Below are 21,150 nucleotides of genomic sequence, written 5' to 3'. Positions count from 1 at the left end.
CCAAGTGTCTGCACAGCTCGAGGCGCGGAATGCTTTTGACTCATAGGAAACCAGGAGCACCAAGTCAATGGGACAAGAGGTGAATAAAGCAGAGAGCCTGTTTGTCGCTCCAGATGTTTGTGCCAGACATGGACCGTGACATTTAAAAGCAAACACTCTGTGTCAGGGTTCTGAACAGCACCTGAGGCAACGAGTACGGGTCAGCTGCACACCTCTCTAGCTGAAAATGCAGTACGTCCGATGGGCCATGGAGCCAATGGTGAGCAAACATACTCTGCGCTGCTCTATAAGAGGTCTCTAAACCCAGGGCATTCAGGCCTCCCATGTGATATGGGAGGGTAAGAGTCTCTCATCGCACTCTCGGCTGCTTACCAGCCCAGGCAAATTTTATCATGAGAGGACGCATGTTGTCAAACACCACGCTATACAGTAACATTGGAATATTTAGGAATAAGAATAGGAATCTGGGTAATACTACCATTTTTATGATAGCAATGCGCCCGGTCAGCTAGTGTGGCGATCTAATCTAGCAGCTGACTGACTGAGAGCCACTGTATTGTTGTTCTGCCATAGTTGTCTAGTAGAACCACTGCCAGGTCCGGGTGTATTTGTATTCCCAGATAACGCACTGAATCCGTCGACCACTGCAATGGGTATTCCAGAGGTATTCGTGGCATGGCTGGGGTAAATGGGAATATGAGAGATTTATCCCAATTCACATGAAGGCCAGAGAAACTCCTGATGTGTACCGAATCACACAGCACTGGTCCAAGATTCCTCTCTGGGTGTCGTATATACCACAGCGTGTCATGCGCTTACACCGAGATTATTAGGTTGTAGCCTGGGGAGTGCAAGCCCCTGCGGTTATGATACTCACGAAGTGCACATGCTAGCGGTTCAGCCACCAATGCGTACAGCGGAGGGGACAAGGGGCAACCCTGCCCTAATTTCCCTAGAGAGGGCGATGGGAGCAGACACAACACACTGGCCCGCACTTGAGCCGTCAGCGAAGCACACAACACTGACAACAGATGCAGGAAGACCTCCCAACACCGATGCGATGCAGAACAGCCAACATAGAGCCCCATTCAACTGAATCAAATTTGTTTTCTGCATCCAGTAATACCACGGCTGCCTTCACCTCTAGGTTAATGCGCTGTATGGAGCCAAACAGCATTCTAAGATTGAAGGTGAGAGTACACTTGGGTACAAATATGGCCTGTTCAGGCTGCACCACTCCAGGCACTAATACAGCCAGCTGGCTGGCTAATACCATGGCGTAAAGTTTGGTATATTCATTTAGTAAAGACTGTGGCATGTAATATGAACAGAGGAATGGCTATTTGCCTGGCTTCAGGCGCCTTACTATTAAAGCCTCATGCATAGAGGCGGGCATAGAGCCTGTTTCCCTCCATTTCCTCATTTAGTGGAACCAAATGTGGAATCAGCAGTTCCTGGTATACCTTGTAAACGACCACAGTAAGCCTGTCAGTGCCCGCTGCCTTACATGCTGGCATGCCCTTAAGCGGTGCTCGTATCTCTTCAGGCTGCAATGGCGCCATTAAGTGTTCCCTGTGTTAATTGGTGAGCCAGGTCATAATTATATGAGCTAGATAATCTGTGGTAGCAGCATCGTCTTCCGGTACTCGTGATGATACAAGTCTGCGTAATACTCGAAAAATCATTCCGCAATGTGTTCGGTGTCGCTCAGGAGTTGTCCATGTTCGTTTTGTACTTCAAGTATCATATCATATTGGACTTTTGGTGGGGGTGCAGTAATGCAGTCAGTGTAACGCTAGGATGTTCCCCTTCCCCATAAGTGTGCGCTATGGCGCATTTCCCTAAGTGGTGGACCTCACTTTGGGACGTCTCATAGAACTCATCGATATTTGCCTTAATATCTCCCAGGAAGAGATCATCAGTTATAAACTGATGTCTCCGCTCCAAGTCTGCAATCTACCTTTCAAGCTGGGAAAAATGCCCACGGAGCGATTTGAGGATCCCTGCATGTTTAGTTAACACTACACCTTTAATGTAGACCTTGAAGGCTTCCCACACTGTTGCAAACCTATCAACCGTTCCCATGTTAATACGGAAAAACTCTTCAATGGCCTGGGCTAACTCAGCTCGGAATGCAGAACCCAATAAGGAATACGGGGGAAAAGCCAACTAAATACACTTGCCCTTTCACCAGCCCTGTGAAATAAGGCAGAAATCTATGTGGGTATAAATATCATGTGCTGAGGAATAATGTGTGTATCCCTACCTTGTGGGAGACCTGTGGCACCAAATATCTATTAGGCCCTCTCTAGCTGCTATGTTAGTGAGATCCCCTGCTGCCACAGACAGTCTTCTAGGAGGGCCGTTGGAGCAATCAAAATCAGGATTCAGAACGCAATTAAAATCCCCACCCCAGATCTGTGGCATTCCACCCCACTGCATGAGCCGCGCGCTTAGTGACTGTGGGTCATCATAGTAGGGTCTATACGCCCCTACTAGTAATACCTCTAGATCCTTTTTATAGCATTGAGCCGCTACATACCTGCCCCCCTGGTCTCTGCACTTCTCCTGTGAATGAACACTGGAGCCCCTATTAACACAGATAAAAAATTCTTGAGCGTGTGTGGTAAAACCAACATCATCCTACAGAGGCCCTGCATCGACGCTGCGTCAACATGCCGCTCCGTGGGGCCAAGTGGGTTTCTTGCAATATTGCCACATCTACTTCTCCTGAGGTATGCTACCACCTTACGCTTCTTTCGACGGTCATTTAGACCCCTGACATTCCATGTGATAAAACAAATTAGTGAACAGCTGGAAGAACCATCCACTACATACCCTGTGCTATTCACCGTCTAGTACATTACCCACACACTCCGCCATGTCCAGCCATGGAGAAGTGTGGCTCACGGTGTAGAGCAGGCAGACCCGGAAGCTGAGGTCAGACCCGGGACCAGGGTTCAATTCCCGACGCGGCAGGGTCTTGAGCTCAAATGTCCACGGACTCGATAATTCTCGCTTCGGTGCCTGCTCTAATCATGGGTTCTCACTCTGCAACTCTGGGCATTAAGCTTGCTTAATCTCCACAACGGCCCCCTGCGGCGGGATGCCTGGCTTTCACCTTGGGGATGCCCTGTAGGGGCTATCTCACAGGGAGAAGCCAGGACGGGTTCCCAAGGCAAGCACCGGGAAACCTCCGGGTAGCTGTGCGCTCAATAAATGTAATAATAATAATAATAATGCAACATACAGTACTTTCAATAACAGACTACACATAACATACAACCTCAAAGAATGCAGACCTTCCCCCACCCACACCCCAACACACACAGCAACGCAACAGCACTCCCTAACCAGTCCTTGCCCCCCACAAAAAGAGCAAAACAAATGCAAGTGGTATACACATGGGGACAGATGTTACCAGCCTGGGCTTGTGATTACGTATGTCAATTCTCTTATATACCTAAAGAAAAGTATGACTTAATATAACAAACTACTTGTGAGAATAGTAAGTACTTTTTAGGATAAGTATTGCAATGCAGTGAACCGTATGAAACAGGGCATTGTATAGAAAACCATTGTTGCACAACAGGAGTACACGCCATCCGTCTCCGTCTCTTTCTTCACGAGACTCAAGAAAGAGACGGAGATAGATGGCGTGTACTCCTGATGTGCAACATTGACCGTACAATTAAGGCGCAACTTGTTCCGCCCGCCTTCACATAACCAAACGTTGGGTTGTGGATCTCGCCATGTGCCAAAACCCACTCCCCCTTGAACAATAGGCTGTGTTGAATGAAAAGCCTATTGCGACCTTCTAGAAAACGAGCACCGTTGAGCTACGTGGTCCTGACGAGATTTCCCTTAAATCAAGGGTCATCGAAACGCGTAGACCTCCTTTCTACAGCATTGGGATCATTACAAAAAACAAAATATTGTAATAATTTAAAGTGGTTCCTATGCTATGTGGTACTAATTTCAATTGCAAATAATTTTTTTGTATCAACTGATGTGTAGCTTTTTTCATGTTGCATGCGGGTTGTATGGTTGTGTGAATGAATGAGTCGTTGTATGAGAGAAATTTGAGTGAGGTAGGCAATGATTTTTGAACTTTCATGAAATTCTTTGGAAATATGTTTTGTTGAAATTTGAAGATTAAACTGATTCATTCTGGACTAAAAAAGCGTCCTGAGGTGTACTGTTTAGCTCAGTAGACCGAGTGGTCATTCAAACCCCCCCCAAAGAATTAAGTGGCAATATTGGTGCTTGTTTTGGTTTCTTAGTTGTTAGTGAGGCTTGTCCTTATTGCCCGTGAGCCCAGACCCAGTTTTGGTTACGCTGCCTATGGCTCAGCACCAAGGACATATATTGAACTCGTATAGTCATTTGTAAGGCAGCTGCCGACAATGGCTTCATTGTAGCACTGGTCCTGTGTGTATAGGCTTGACCTCCTGTAGTGTTCTTCTCTTCCCTCGTGGAGGCTCTCATGCGTGAGGGGCTTCATGAGGAAAGTGTGGAACTGTGGGGATGTAATGATAGGGCTTACCTTTGAATGTCATAATGGCACAGCGGAGTCAGTTGATTGTAGCTGTTGGCTCCAGGAGACTCTTAGTTTGTTGTCTGGTCGAGTTATTTAATAAACTTGAAGTTCACACTTTTTGTGAAGTCCGGACTGTTCACTACACATAGCCTTCACAGCCTTCACAGAAACGAACAGAGCCCTACCTGAGTGTGCCTGTGCGGGGAGAGCGCACGGAGAGTCACGCAGCCCGGACAACAGACCCAGATTCCCGCCACCAGTCGCGCCGCCGCCTTGGGACTACGTTTCCCATCAGGCTCAGCGGCGGCGCGTTCCCCGACGCAGCTGAAGCGCCGGGAGGGGCAGTACAAATCTGAGAGCCCTCGGTGGAGTGGGTGGGAGACACAGCCTTCACAGAAACGAACAGAGCCCTACCTGAGTGTGCCTGTGCGGGGAGAGCGCACGGAGAGTCACGCAGCCCGGACAACAGACCCAGATTCCCGCCACCAGTCGCGCCGCCGCCTTGGGACTACGTTTCCCATCAGGCTCAGCGGCGGCGCGTTCCCCGACGCAGCTGAAGCGCCGGGAGGGGCAGTACAAATCTGAGAGCCCTCAGCGTCGCGGGACGCCCGGGGCGAAGCCCGGGCAAAGGGCGGGCCCTCTACGGCCCTCAAAGGCCAGATAAGGCCGGGCTGGGCCATATCCCCTTGCACCTAGGATCATGCCTAAATCAGGAATTGAGGTACAACCATCTGCAGAAGAGACCCCCATCCTTGGACCCCTCGATAAATTCTTCTTCAAGGCAGCAGGTGAAATTGATAGAGACCTGGCTCTGGCAGAGCGTCGCATTGCACGGCGTCAATCCATAGAGCTATTAAAAAACTCCACTCACCCAGCAGATCCGTTTCTTACTCCTGAGCCCCTACTACTTAACTCGACCTTAAAAAATATAGATGAAGATCCCATGAACACGGATGATGTTCCATCAGTGTTCCGATCTTATTTTCCATCAAAAAATGGTCCTTCTCTCCCATCCCCATTAAAATTCACTAACAATACAATCTCTGAACCCCCTGATCTCATCGACTTGGTCACTCCTAATTTGCCAAAGATTGCAGAGTTCATCCCCTCTGAAATAATTGAAATACCTCCTTCTTTGGTCACTCAAAAGGTAACCATGTTTCAACCTAGGCCAGTTATTCTAAAGCTAGATAAACCTTTACATTCAAAAAATCAACCCAATAAGAAACAGGTTACTATTAGATCTCCACCCAAGAAACGACGCAAAAAAACCGTCATGAAAAGTATTGCTAAGACCCAAACATCGGCTCAAGAATTATTAACCAAAGAACTATTACAAATTGCAGAAGGTACATCCAGACCATCTAGGGAAACCTTTACCTCCTGCGTCCCACCTACAATCAAAGACTTTGTGGACGCCATGGAACATCTCGTTAATACTAATACCCATACATGAGAGAGTCAAAAGAATAGCCACCCAACTTGACACTCTCTCAGATTCACTAAACCAAAAACACCCAGCAAATGGGGCCGTAAAAGTCGTCTCAAACCCAACAGCTAGAGACAAACCTACCCAGGAATCAAAACTTATAACCCCCAATGTAAAACCCACCACATCGGTTGACGGGGGAACAAATTCAAAATTAGGAAAAATGTCTAAAGTACAGAAATCTAATAAGCACCCCACGGTTTCAAATCAGCAAAAAACCCACTCTCCAGTCCCATCTAATAAGACAGCAACTACTCATAATTCTGTGCCCCCACCTAAAGTGTCCTCTGACACTCATTTAACTCAAATCAATTCCCTCATAGCCTCAGCAAAAATGGGCAAGGCACAACCTATCCCTGAAAAAATGAAGCTTGCAGTTCCACAGGAAAAACACCCACCCAAAAGATACGTCGACTTACCCCCTGCCGCAGCACAGAACGTTATTGTGCTGACGGGAGTGCTACCATTACCTCCTACAGGAGGATACGAAAACCATCACAGCTTAAAAAATAAGGTGATTTTTTGGCTTAGAGAAAATAGGCCCCTTCCCCCTCACATAAATGGCGACATAATAATGGTCAAAAGGACCCACTGGATCGGGATCCGCCCCAAAGATATTGAAGGGGACGTAGTGATTGTTACCTTCAGAGATCCAAGGGTCATCACGCACATTATAGACTGGTTCTCGGGCTTTACTAGGGGTCCAATTTTGCCAAAACCCCTAGCTTATTTCTATCCCGAGGCGTTAATGCACCCCAAATTACATCAATCTAAACCTTACCATAATAATCCTACATCTGTGCATTATAGGGACTACAACCGAAAGAAGGGAACAAGAGAACAGCCATTCTTTCCTTTGATTGATTACATGCATTTGCCGACTCCACGGCACTACCTAGAGGGATTCCCTCAACCCCCCCCCGTTCGTAAATCCAATATGGAACTTGCCTTGCCATAACTATTATGAGTCACTGTACGGGCTGGACGACGTAGAATGACTCAATCAAGACAAGGAAGTTAATTATGATAGAAGGTTTGGTGATCAAATAGTGACTCATATCGATGTTAGGCAGGAGGACCCACCAGATGGGATCATCAAAAATCTCACAGAAAATGACCCTATGAACAGAGTATTAACTCCCGAAAGTGGCAATGCTAGAAGACAAACCTCTCCTTCCTCAATTATATTTGGTAACCCAATTTCCACCCACAAGGCAGACCTTAATAATACGCATAATCTCCAATTCCTCTCATGGAATCTGGCAGGACTTTCTTCTAAAATTACAATACCGGAATGGCTAAAGATTGTTAACCAGTATTCCATCTTGTGTTTTCAGGAAACCTGGGCTATTTCTCCGATCCATCTGCAAGGTTTTCAGACATTCCACTCCCCGGCTGTCATGAGTAAACAGGGCAGACATAAAGGGGGGCTATGCTCCTATATTAGCGTAACAGTTGGTCACAGGATTAGGAAAACAATCCTGAGAGAGTCCTTCCAGATAATTGTAATGGACATTGCCCCGTCACTGTCTTTATTAATTGTCAACTTCTACAATAACCTTACGGTAGAAAAATTGGGCTTTGATCTGGAAAATCTCCAACAAGCGTTGCAAAATCTTAAAGAATCATTCGGCGGAGAGTGTGCAATGGCTTTTCTGGGAGATCTAAATTGCCATATTTGCCCACATATTGTCAGAGACGATTGTGACATCTTCGTGACATATGATTCAGATACTGGTAAAGCCACTTTTAACCATTTCCTGCATACACTATCTGGGGATCTTCTCAACAATTTCATGACCTCATTTAACTTACGTTTTGTAAATGAGCTTCTTCATACCCCTCGACCCCATAAATCAACTTTTCATGGAAGAGGTTCGAACACCACCATAGATTTTATTCTATTTTCAAAAACACATGCACCGCTAATACAAGACTGGAATACCCTTGACCACTTATACAGCGACCACTATCCTTTGTCCATGTCAATCGAACTACTGGGGCCTACAAAAAATCAAAGCCCATACAAGGTTAACTACCAACAACCTATCCAAATGGGAGCTACAAATGGATATTTTGTCAAATGGTCAAAAATCAATCCAAATAACTTGCTCAAAAACTTAGTTAATAAGAGGAGGGAGGAGATTCATACCTGTCTTACTATTAATAACAACCCTGATGTCATCTGTAAAGCCTTCATAAAAATTCAGGCCACCCTAAAAGAACTTTTGACAAGACAGTTTAAACCAGGCCCAATTGAACATAAAGGATGGTTCGATGCAAACTGTTCGAAGGCTTTGAAACATCTAAAAAACCTGCTGCATGCCATACCCAAACCCCAAACAGAAATACGTTTGGCAAGTACTCAATACCGTCTAGCAATAAAAAACAGGAAAAGGACACTTAAACAGGAAGCATGGCAGAATTTGGTCATAACATCAGAAACGGGTGACATGGCAGCCTTCTGGAGACTTATCAATTCCCCCCTACCATGGGTAAAAATGCCTGAAAAGAACCTGGATATGGCAATAAGTGGAGAGAAGTGGGTGGAACACTTCCAGAAGTTATATTCAAATCCTACAGGTCAGAATAACCTGGAAACAGAATGCCCCACCGTATTAAATTTAAATCCACCGCAACAGAGTCCTCATATAATTCCTTTCTCACTAGAGGAGGTGGAACTGGCGATCGCAGAAAGTCCTGCAGGGAAGGCACCTGGACCGGATGCAATTCCTGCAGACGTTTACAAAGCGGAAATGGAGTTTTGGGTACCTCTTCTGACCTCTGTCCTAAACTCGATAAACATCGTTGATCTCCTTCCAACATGGGGAGAGGCAATAGTAATTCCAATTTTTAAAAAAGGAGACAGACACTCGCCGTCATGCTATCGGCCCATATCCCTCCTCGATACCCTGATGAAAATTGTCGGACGAATAATCCTGAAAAGACTTACTATCTGGCTGGAGGAAAAACACATATTGTCGAAATTACAATATGGCTTCCGGTCAGGCAGAGGGACAATTGAACAGGTGCTCAATTTACATCTAATTAAGGCCAAATACATGGATATTAAAAAACGCAGTCTGTACATAACGTACATAGATCTCACTTCAGCATTTGACTGCGTCCAGCATGATCAACTCTGGGACACATTACATCAATTTGGGATAGATCCATCAATCCTATTATTCATTAAGGCTTTGTACAGAGAAGCTGGAGCCAGAGTTAGATTTGGTCTGAGGGGAGAGTGCTCGTCACGTTTTAACATCAATAGAGGGGTTAGACAGGGGTGCATCCTGGCACCTCTTCTCTTCTCCCTCTATATAAATGCGATTGGCGAGTATCTCAAAAACATCGAGTGCGATTTTCCGAAAATAGGTGGTCAGCCAGTTCCAATCCTGCTATATGCAGATGACGCCGCAATTCTCTCCCAGACTAGAATGGGCCTACAAAAGGCAGTCTTAGAGTTTACGGCTTTCATGAAGGCCAGGGGCCTCAAAGTGAACATAGGTAAATCTTACTCCATGCTAAGTAATAAAGGTCAGAAAAAAATCTCCTGCCCTATCTTTATCGAGGGCCAAAAATTAGAAACAGTGGAGGCATTCACCTACCTGGGCATCTGCCTACATAGAAAGTTATCCTGGAAGGCGGCGATAGAAAAGAGGAAACTTGCTTTTGTGAGTGCCATTGGCGGGCTCCGCGATTTTGCAAGTAAAATAGGGGGAAGACCGGTGAAACAACTATTGACTGTATACAAGGCAAAATGTGTCAGCACCGCTACGTATGGGGCAGGCCTCTGGGGAATTGACAAAAACCTCTCGCCAATACAAATTGTGGAAAACAAATTCGTTAGGTATCTCCTGGCCTCCTCAAAAACAACTTCGGTGTATCAGATGCACATCGAATTGGACCTACCATATATATCAGATGTCATAAAATCTGAACCTCCCCTTCTCTGGCACAAAATTTGGACCACCCCCGAAACTGATTTTAACAGAGAGGTGATACAAGACATTTTAAAACTGGAAGGGGCTAAACATTTTTTACCAAAATGGCTGGCCTACGTGAAAAAGTTCTTTCTGGAAATTGGGCACCCACAATGGTTTACAGATCCCTCGTCATTAGAAAACATCTCACGGAAAGGCCTAAGAAAGATGCTAATGGCCCACATGGAAACAGACAGATGGAACAAATTGAAGCACAGTGCCACCATGCTGGCATATCAAAGGGTGACACCACACAAGGGCCTTCAGCTTTACCTATCAACAGACTTTTCGTGCTATTCAAGGATGCTGCTTACCAGATTCAGACTGGGTTCTTTCTTTCGTTATGTTACTTTTCCAAAATGCAATGATTGGTCTCGGACTCTCTGCTCCTGCCCATGTGATAACATATCTCAACAAACCAACACTCATACCATTCTTTTTTGTAAATATTATGGGCTATTGAGAAAAGCTTTATTATTACCCGTGCTCAAGAAATGGAATCTCAGGTCGTGTAAACTTGCCTTTGAGCGTCTTCAGGAACTTGAAGATAGGGAGGTGATAACTAGAATGGAGCAGTTTTTAAAATTATTGATAAAAATCAGGAATACTTTAGACTGAGATCGGAGAAAATTATCACTTCTGTTTTTAACTGTCGTCTCTTATCCATTTTTTATATAAATCGTGTATCAATGTCTTTATTTTTAAATTTTTAAATTATTTCCTCTCCTGTGTTTTTTAATGTTTTTTAAACTTGTATAACAATGTATGCTTATATGATATTTGTTTGAATATCGAATAAAGCTTATTTTGAACCTTTGAACCACTACACATATTATGGCAACGATCTCGGCCAGACCGGACCCTCGCATTCTTCTATTTTTCCATTTTTCCATGATGTTGGCAGCCAATTGAAGAGTAATCGTTTCTTTCTTCACCTTGACGGTTATTATTGGGCCAGCGATTCCTTACTTTTGCTCCGACCGTTTGGATTGGTCTGCAGCACAGAAACCCCGCCTCAGACATTATTCACTTCGGATTCGTCAACGGTGAGGCACCTTCTTCAACGAGATCGCAAGACTTTGAAGCGTCTCCTCTTCCCCGTAAAGCGCAAATTGCCGTCAATCTTCATTCTTCACAGATTCTCCACCAAAGAAGTGAGTTTGACGTGCTGCGTTGGTGGTGAGTTTCCTGTGGTGCCATTCTACTCTTGTGAGGTGAGACTTTCCATGGAATTACATGGTACTGCTACCATATTGCTCTGCCACACATTTTTGCCTTATTTGACTGCTTAAGTTCAGGAATTTCTTTCGCTGATTCACACAGCTTTCACAGTGTGAGCCTCAAAGTTTGTATCATCATTACAAAGTCTCATCGAGGCGAGTCAAAGTACGCTGATTCGCACAGCATTCTAATTGTTCTCATTTTATGCCTAGTTACTAATTTTACTTCGGTCATATTCTGTTGACATTATTTCCAATGTTTCTCCACGAGCTTCAGTCGCTAATTTGCACAGCTTTTCCAAAGTACAATTGCATGTTTTTATTTTGTTTTATCCTGGCGAATCCAGAGATACTAATTTAATTGTTTAACTTAGGTTTTCAACACCTTAAGTGTTATTAAATTCTATTGTACACATCATTTTACCACAATTGGCAGGTTTACCATGTCTATTCCAACAACCAACATTACTGTTAACCTACCCAAAGAATTTATGTGCGTTCCAGGTGATCCTCCTGTTCCTTGGGTACAGTGGAAAGAATACTTCATTAATTACTTATTTACTATTGACCATGCTAATAAGTTATCAGCTGACAGGAAAAAAGGTGTATTAATGCATAGTTTAGGACCTGAATATGTAACAAACTGAATGAAGATACTGTGTCTGGGGATGAAAATGTTTTTAACCAAGCTATTAGACAATTAGATAATTACTTTTTAATTACAAAATTAGTTCTTCTTCGCCTCTAGGAAGGCCAACGGAAAGCTAAGGTTATGCATTGACTTAGGCCATCTTAATGATAATATTTTAATTGACCAGTTTCCTTTACCCAAAATTAATTAAATGCTTACCAAAACTAGAGGTACGGAAATTTTCTCCACCAATGACCTTTCCCAATCTTAACACCAGATTCCTCTTTCTAACGCTTGTAAAAATCTCACTGCCTTCATTTCTCACATTGGATGTTTTCAGTACACTAGAATGCATCCTAAACCTTTCAGTAACTCTGCGAAGCTGCTTATTTGTTTAACATTACTGGCCACTCTGGAACTTCAATAAAACTATTTAACAAATACAGTTAATTTTCGGCTTTGTGAGTTGGTGCAGGCCAACTACCCTGTGCACAAAAATGCACAGTTTTTTTAAGTTGCATGTAAATGCTGCCAGTGTAAAAAACAACTTGGATATCATTTATATTGCCCATGCCTGGCAGGAATGTAACAACCAAGAGGATTTTTTCTCAAATGAAATTCACTTCGACTGACACACGAAAGAACAGAGCTCTTGAAGAGTTAACTGTTAAGTGGAACTTCAGATCCAGGTTCATTTGAAATATTCCTGCTCAGATTTCTATTCATTTGCTCTTGGGAACACAGAACTTAAGCAGTCTGCCAGCTCTGATTAAACGTACACCATAAAAAAGAAAATCTAAACTAGCAGTGCTGCTGCCTATAAACACAAAGTCCACGTTCAGCAAGAGAGCACGGCTTCTGGCACACAATCTCAGTGATGCACAGTTCAACCTAAAGTATTCAGCAGACTTGTGAAACACAACAAATAAAATATTCAGGTAACCACATTAATTAGCAAAACAATATAGCCAAAAGGATGCATTTTATCTAAGAGAAAAAAAGAAGGCGCAAGGTCCACATTCCCTCAACATATAAATATTTTTTAGGATTCTACACAAGTAATCTAATTGATTTTAGTCATTGCATTACTGTTCCCTGACAATTCAAAGACTTAAAACATCAAGCTACATGTTCATCGAGTCATTTATGGTACTTCTTGGAATATTCAAATGGAATTAAATGACAGCACCCTAATTATTTTGTTAGGGTTGCAACATGGGCCTGAAGTGGAAGTGGTGGCTCTCATCAGAATGATGAAAACATGTAAGCCTTGTTTTCCAAAAAGCAAAAGCGGTGCACTGTGCGTAGCATCAATGCGGAGGATAAACAGCTCACACATCCCTGCAGTGCATGCAGACAATAAAGAGGATCGGCTGTAAGTGAGGTCATGCAGCACACTCGGGACCTGTAAGCAGCACTGGGGTGCTCAAGAGTACCCACAAATGTCCTGAACACTGTATTAGGACGCCCCCAGCAGTTGGTTAGCCTGTCAAGGAAGTTACTGTAGTCCTTGCAGGCTGTTGTGGCTTAAATTGTTATTATGCATTTTTCCCCTTAGGTACCGGTTCCCTGCTGCTCAGCCAGTATGGATGTGATGTTGTAAGATGCTGGAGTGCCTGGTGAGGTTGAGGGCGGGTCAGTTGGAGTGTGTGGGCTGAGCAGCAGGGAGGTTGCTCCTGTTGGGGCTGAATTTCCTATCAACTATTTACCATCTGAATATCCTGCAACAAAGACTTAATAAAACTACTCTACGACTACATATGGACCTCGTTTTATTACAACCCAGGCCTTCCACTTAGGTGACCCTGCAGTACTTTCAGGACTCTCCCATGAGTGCCAGCAGTAGGTGCTGTGGTCACGTTCAGTGTTTTGAGTGCTGCATTGATGGGCTTGTGGTGAATGCTGCTGCTGTCGAGGTGTGTTTATGGCGGGCATGGGGATCTTGCAGGATTATGTACTGGGAGGGAGGAGTCAGATATGGGTTTACATTTGCTCCTTTTGAGCATGCAACTCTATTCCATTCTACCTTTTCATGGCAGTGCCCCGGTCAGGTAACTTCTGCACTTGGTTCCAAGCTCGGATGTCTGCGGGCTGTTTATCTGGATGGTTCCAAGCTCTGTGCTTTTCCAGTCGTGTTTTGGAGGCAAACGCTGCTTCACAGTAACGGCAGGCATAGGTCAGCTTTTCCGAAAAGGCTCCCTGCAAAACATTTTCAGTAAATTACTCTTGGTCACAAAACTGCTTGAATATTTATAGCAGCCCTTAAAAGAGGCAAAGTATCAGCGCCCCCGCCTCTCCCCCGGTGTTTCTTAAAGGAGGCCCAGTGAAAGAGAGAAATAGATTGTTACAAATATTTTTTTTAAATAGTGTACTCGTGTTTAAGCTCTGCACTTTCAAGGCATATGCGTCAACATTATCTAGGAGGGGGATTGTAAAGTCAAAGAAGCATATTTCAAAAGAGTGCCAATTTATCATAGCTCAAATCTCTTGCAGGTAACCGGTCAAGTGTTCTCAGTAACCAATAATTTAACTCAGGAGATGCAAGAAAAGTTTCACGAGTTACAATGAAGCACTCAAAGGGTACATGATTAGAACGCTCCTGTAGAGCAGAGGCAGTGACTACACTATCTTGTGGCAAAGGAGATCCTTTGGAACAAAGGTTGGTAGTGAACCTATGAGGTTAAGTTAGAGTAAAACCATTTAGCTAAGCCAAATGTCAGAAACATTGGTTCCACTAGACAGAATCCATCCAAACATCACTGTCTTCTGAATCACGAATAACGGGCATGCGAGTGTTATTCCATCTAGTCAAGCCCAAAATTAATTTGAAAAAATGGACCTGGGTCAACAGAAAAAAGTCAAAGACGAGCTCTGTCGATGTTCTATCAATGAACCCCAATGTAGAAATCTCTGGACATTTCACCAGTTCTATTATTGCTGGACCATGAACTGTTGAGAAACTGTAGTTTAACAGTAACACTTCTGATGCTGGGATGCGCTTTAGAGCAGTTATGAGGAACATAAAGAGTAAATAAAACTATATAGTAACGATAAAAAAAGAGTAAATGATATATGCAGTGGGATATGTAGGCAAAATAGCAGAAATGACGGGTTACATAATCATATATAAAAATACAAAGTAACAAAATGTAAAGGATGTAACCAAATAATATACAGTAGAATGAGTGAATGCAACATTCTGAGGAAGAAAATCGAGGGAGTTACAGGGGGAGGATAGTAGAGGCATAGTTTTCCCCAAGGTAGTGATGCACAGGGTTTGTGGGGGGAGGCGGGGGGAAGGGTACCAGTGATCTAATCCTAGTGAGAGGGGAACTTGTTAGATAGAATTTTTTTTATTTCTTTCCGGAAGAGGGATGATGGGTTACATCTCATCTCCATCGGTAGAGAGTTCCAGATGTTAGGGCCATTCGAGAGAAGGAACACTTGTAGGTTTTCTTTTTCTGGAATTGTTGTGGCTTGAGATGTAGGGAACTCGTGCTTATGGAGGATCTATTTCCTCCTGATAGGATCAGTTTCTGGGACAAGTAGGGGGATTATTGTGGTGCACCGCTTTATGGGTCATGCAGGCACTTTTTAAATGCATTCTGGCCTCCAAGGGAAGCCACTTTAGTGCACAAAGGTCAGGGGTGATGTGATCAGTTGTTTTGTAACCTGTGATGAGCCTAGCTGTAGCACTGAGGGTAGGTTTCAGAGGTGTCAATTAGGTTTTCGGGAGGCCCACAGGGTAGAGCTCCCATAGTCAAGCTTTGAGAGCGCAAGTTCATGAGTCACATTTGTGAGGTCGGCCGCGGGGAGGAAAGGTTTTAGTTTCCTGAGGATACGCAGCTGATGGTTAGCTCCTCTAATGATGGCGCTGATGTGTTTTTGCATAGCAAGGTCTTTGTCTAGTGTTATACCTAGGGATTTGGAGGAGTCGATGATGTGGGTTGTGCATATTCAAGGCAGAGAGAAGAGCGAGCCAGTAATTGATGTTAGGGGTGGTAGTGGGTGGAGCAATCAGTAAGAATTCGGTTTAAAGGGTATTGAGTCTGAGGTGGTTACGAGTTAGCCATTGTTGTGTTTTTGTTAGGGTGACGTTGAGGGTGTGGCTGTCCTCGATGGAGGTTATTCTCATGTAGAGTTGTGTGTTGTCGTTATACATATGGTAGGCGACGTGGGAGAGTTCAAGGAGTCCGTTAAGGGGCTCCAGATAGAGGTTGAACAGTGTCGGTAAGAGGATAGGGCCTTGGGGGACACCCAGCGATAGCAGAGACTGCTCGGAAAGAGTGTGATTGATTAGGAAGTGCTGCCATCTGTTATGTAAAAGGGAGGTGAACCATTTTAGCATGATGTAGGAGAGGTCCATCCTATGTTCAAGGCGGCCAAGTAGGGTAGCACAGTTGATGGTGTCAAAGTCTGCAGACACATCCAGCAGGATCAGAAGGCAAGATTCATTTTGGTGAGCGCAGGGCAGCGTAGACAATATGGATCATGGCAGTTTCGGTATTATGACCCGAATTGAAGCCAGATTGACAGTGGTTGAGGAGTAGGAATTGTTCAATGTGATTGTGCAGCTGCAAATGTACACATTTCTCTAGGAGTCTGGCCAGAGTAGGGATGGTAGAGATGGGGCGGTAGTTGTTGAGATTAGACTGGTCCGAGAATTTTTTTTTAGGATGGGGGTAAACTGACCAGTTTTGAGGCAGTCAGGTAAAGGGCTTGGGGCGAGAGAGGCACTGATTATCCTAGTCCTTAGTGGGAGTAGGAGGGTAGGAGTTGAATGGACTCATTAAGGAGTTTGGAGGAGAGGGGATCAGTGAAGGGGTTTGAATATTTCAAGGAGGAGTGTCAATTAGATCGAGGGTTGAGAAGCTAGACCAGGAGGCAATAGTTTTCGTTATAGTTAACATTTTTAACTGCAGGGGAACCCACAATTCGAGGGCACCTGCTGGAACCAGTGGTTTCAACGGCCAGCAAGAGAATTTAGTTTTAATGGGTCTTTCAAAAATGACAATTGTATTGGTTTTCAAACATATAAACAAAACACCAGGGGACAGCATAGGCAATTACATGGAACACACATAGGGCAGTAAAATATGTTATATACCTTGAGTACAAGAAGCAATATAGTCAATACAAACACAAGAATTAGTCTAATTTCGACACCTCTCAGTACCTCACTAGAATTGCTTCATCTATCAGTGAGATAGAGGATAGACTATACCATCTTCAGTCAAAGCGAAAGATAACTCTCTCCAGTCAGTTGGGTCCTTCTCCAGCTTATTCTCATAGTGCACCTTAGCCACGCGCAACACCTGAAGCAGCAACCATTCCTCCAGATAGCTTAACTACACATCAGAGAACCCCCACCGGACTATATCCAATAAATCCTTATTGTCTTCCACTAACAATAGGGCCAACAGAACCCGCCATTGTAGGATTATTCCTAATTTTTTCTTGGGTATGATCAGAGCATACAGTGTTTCATCTTCAGTTCGCTCTGTTCTGCCAGGTGTATCACTATTTTTAGTTTTTAGAATTCCATGGAACCATACAGAGATCGTTCAAGAGGTTCTAGGATCAACACAGCTCCATAAACCAGACACACCCAAGTGCCCTGCGTTGAAAGGAAAACTCTAGTGTCCCTCATGGGCTGGAATAAGGTTGGCACTTGCGCCCACAAAGTAGGGAGGGCAAATAAGGGTAGGCACACCAACAGACCTATGTCCTCCACAGATGATGCATTCAATAACCGATGTTCATAGAAAAAATCAGCTACCTTCATAATTTCATGGCTCCAAAGCTTGCTCGTCATATGGAGTCATCCCTCATGACAGCTGGACCTTCAGGGTCTCAGGGTTAGGTACCTCCTCTAGTCTTTTGAACAGTATACCTCCAGTATTCTTAGCACAGCAAAAGGATGCCAGTCTTGGTTACAGCTAAGGTGTCACAAGGTGGGTGCCAGAGAGAAGAGCGGACAGCATTTCAAGATTTCCTAGTCGGATGTCTTTTTTGAATTTAGCTGCAAACATTCTGGGACATGCAAAGCAAATCCAAAGAACTGACACCAGAGAGCCTGTTTTTTCCTGTTCTTCATAGTAGGGGGGGATTGGGTGGGAACACGGAATGGCATGAAATATCATAACACCCTCAACTATCCTAACTCCAGCCAGCAAGAGCAATGTCATACTATAAAGAAAGTACTACTTTCAAGGTGACTGTCCACAAAAATGCAAGATCTCTCAAAGATCAATCATCAAAGGGCCCTTTCACCGACTCTGAGGGCTCATTAATAAGATGCTGGCATACTTTGTTAATAATAAAGCAGAAGGGAAGCAAACACCACACACCTTAATGATATGTCAAGTCCAGACAACATATAAATCCCACCCATTAAAATTGGCAATCAAAAGAAACATTTTCCCTGTAGGTGGTAAAACATGATCACCCAGTGACTAAATTAGGGGTGAGGTAAGTATAGCTAGTAACACTAAAGAATCACTAACTAGGTAAAAGCATGTAATCCACAAGTTTGAGAGGTAATCTGGATAGCGCGTTAATTGGGAGAATCTACTGCTGTTCACACTAGGAGACTAGAGATCTGTAAAGCATTCCATAGGCTTTTCAAAGTGGAATATGGTCACTTTAGGTACCTGGGATTGTGGATATCACTGTATTATTGAGTAGAGTTACAATTTGCAAAACGATTCCACAGCCAAAATTATTATATATATTGCAAAACAAGGCACAGGCCGTCCCGGGCACTACTGACCACAAGTCAGAGATCCACTTATGAAGGTTTAATGGCACTTGTGTCTTCAAAAAAACTATATGAAGGTGCCCAGCTATGTGTGGTGAATGATTGAACCTATGCTCCCAGGGAGGATTCTGTGAATACACTGGATAGGCACGCCATACCACTTAGCATTATGTGTATGTGCGCTATGAAGGAGATCTGCTCAAGACCGCCCGCTAGCAACTGCACCAGTATTTGGGAGATGGTATAGGCTGAACAAGGAATGGGGTGGAGAAACCAAATTTAAATAAGCGGCTGTCCTAACAGGTTTTCGTAGCTAGGATAGAAGAGGGATTTCCACACAGTGTGAAGTATAGGATGCAAAAGGAATAGTATCCTTCAACCATTCACAGACAGAATATGAAATGAGCTTATTCCAACGGAATAAATACCTACATCTTAAACATGCACTCATTGCTGGTACTGGACTGAACAGGACACTATGGAGAAATTTCCACTAGAGAGGAGACTGCTAAACTCCCACCTGACTGGGTAGGTGGTCTCACTGATATACATTATATTAATGATTCAAACTCACGGAGACCTGCAAATCTAAAGGGGAAGTGTGAACGAGCTATATGGGAGATAGAGGGTGAAGTATGGGTGGAGACTCTTAGATTTCCAAGAGAAGTCTCAGCAAAATAAGCTCTAGACTGGTTCAGGTAAGATTCACACACAGTACATTCAACACCAAAACACTATTCTATACATTTGGACGGGCTGGTGAGGATTTCTGCCTACAGGGGTGTAACCAGAGGAGTACCATTCTACACACACTTTTGGAATGTGCTATAATAAAGGGCTACTGATAAGACATTTGTGGTGAACTAGATATGATGATTGGGTTGAAAATTGACAAAAATTAACATACTTGAGAAGCAACCAAACTTTACAGGCAACAGAAGATCATTGTACCGATTTTTAAAAAGGGCGATCGTTCTAACTCCAGTTGTTACAGACCTATCTCTCTCATCAATAACACCCTGAAAATCCTGGGAAAGATTCTCTATAACAAGATATGGTCATGGGCTGAGGGAGATAAGATTTTAAGGCTGTGTCAACTAGGGGTAAGAAGTAAAGTAGGTACAGTGGAACAATGCCTGAACCCAAACCTGATTTTCGGCAAGTACACTGTTGCAAACAAATCTCCTATATATTTCACCTTAATGGACCTTACCTCTGCGTTTGACCTCATCAATAGGTCACGCCTATGATCCATTCTTTTAAAACAAGGCCTGGATGAAGTTCTAGTTCACTTTTTTGTATATCTGAACAGAGATCTGCACGCCTGGGTGAGGCTCCGCCAGGACGGGGATGTATCAAGTGACATTAAAATTGATAGATGTGTTAGACAGAGGTGCGTTCTGGCACCCCTTCTTTTTATCTTATATATTAATGACTTACATGATTCACTAGTAAAATCACACATGATGTCCCAACAATAAACAGTAATATATTCCCTGCCTTATTGTATGCTGATGATGCGGTTTTAATGGCATATACCCCAAACGCCCTATGCATTTTAGTATGAGGCTTTGTAGATTTTATGGCTGTTTTAGATTTAAGGACTAATTTTAAAAAATCGTTTTTAATGGCTTGCAGTCCAAAAAAGCGCCCTATAATAAAATCACTGTTAATTCGGAAAGGTAACAAAGCACTAGCACTTTTTCTTATCTTGGGTTAGTTTACGCTACAAATGGCTCCTGGTCCGATCACGTGGCACACAGCCGAAGTAAGCTGTCAGGAAGTATTAAAACAATTCTGGGACTACCCCAACCCAAAAGGCCTGAAGTAGTTTTAGCTCTCAAGAAAATCTTTAAACTACAGTGTGCCCCCATCGCAACCTATGGAGCAGAAATCTGGGGCTTTACGAAATGTAGCAGTATTCAACGTGAAGAAAACTGACTATGCAGGAAACTTTTGGGAGCCCCGATTTCCTCCTCTGTATATGTGTGCCATAAAGAACTGAAACTGACCTACATTGAAGATTATATTAGGGCTCGTCCAGCATTGTCCTGGGTTGCAATTTTGAAAAACACTGCGGCAACTCTCACTAGAGACATAATAATTGACTGCATTAGATGTGAGAGGGGTGGGGACATACCATGGGTTGCTGCTGTAAAAGAGAGCACCATCTGCACATCTTTTTAAACCCAATTTAATACGAATCAACTAACAAAAAGGTGATACAGAAGGCACTGTATAAAAAGTATAGCGATGAAAGGTACCGGAGAGAGATCAAGAACACCTCAGTTGTAAGGATATGTCCATAGAGGACAGTTCTCACTTGCCTCCCAGATACCTTTTAAAACCTATAGGACACTGGGAAAGAGGGTTGCTATTTTGCTTACGGGCAGGCACTATGAAATATTTACTATGCTTCCCTGTGGGCTATAATGCCGATCCTGATGCATTGCCCTGCCCTTGCAACGCACACAGTAACCAAACAATGTTGCACTTTTTATTCTCTTGTAGTTTTTATTCTAAA

The 21,150-nt window shown here is 43.7% G+C and overlaps 1 protein-coding gene across 3 annotated transcripts in view; it reads right to left on the bottom strand.

Annotated features, from left to right (window-relative positions):
* ZNF512B (zinc finger protein 512B) overlaps positions 1–21,150 on the bottom strand; it is a 264,244-nt gene that overhangs the window by 88,101 nt on the left and 154,993 nt on the right. For all 3 annotated transcript variants that reach the window (XM_086949746.1, XM_086949747.1, XM_086949748.1), the window contains one exon: positions 13,893–14,065. In XM_086949746.1, the coding sequence (XP_086805872.1) occupies positions 13,893–14,065 (173 nt within the window). The remainder of the gene's footprint in view (positions 1–13,892; positions 14,066–21,150) is intronic.

Source organism: Lissotriton vulgaris, unplaced genomic scaffold, assembly GCF_964263255.1.
Source record: "Lissotriton vulgaris unplaced genomic scaffold, aLisVul1.2 SCAFFOLD_722, whole genome shotgun sequence".
Classification (NCBI taxonomy): domain Eukaryota; kingdom Metazoa; phylum Chordata; class Amphibia; order Caudata; family Salamandridae; genus Lissotriton; species Lissotriton vulgaris.
This window is presented reverse-complemented; position numbering and strand designations above follow the sequence as displayed.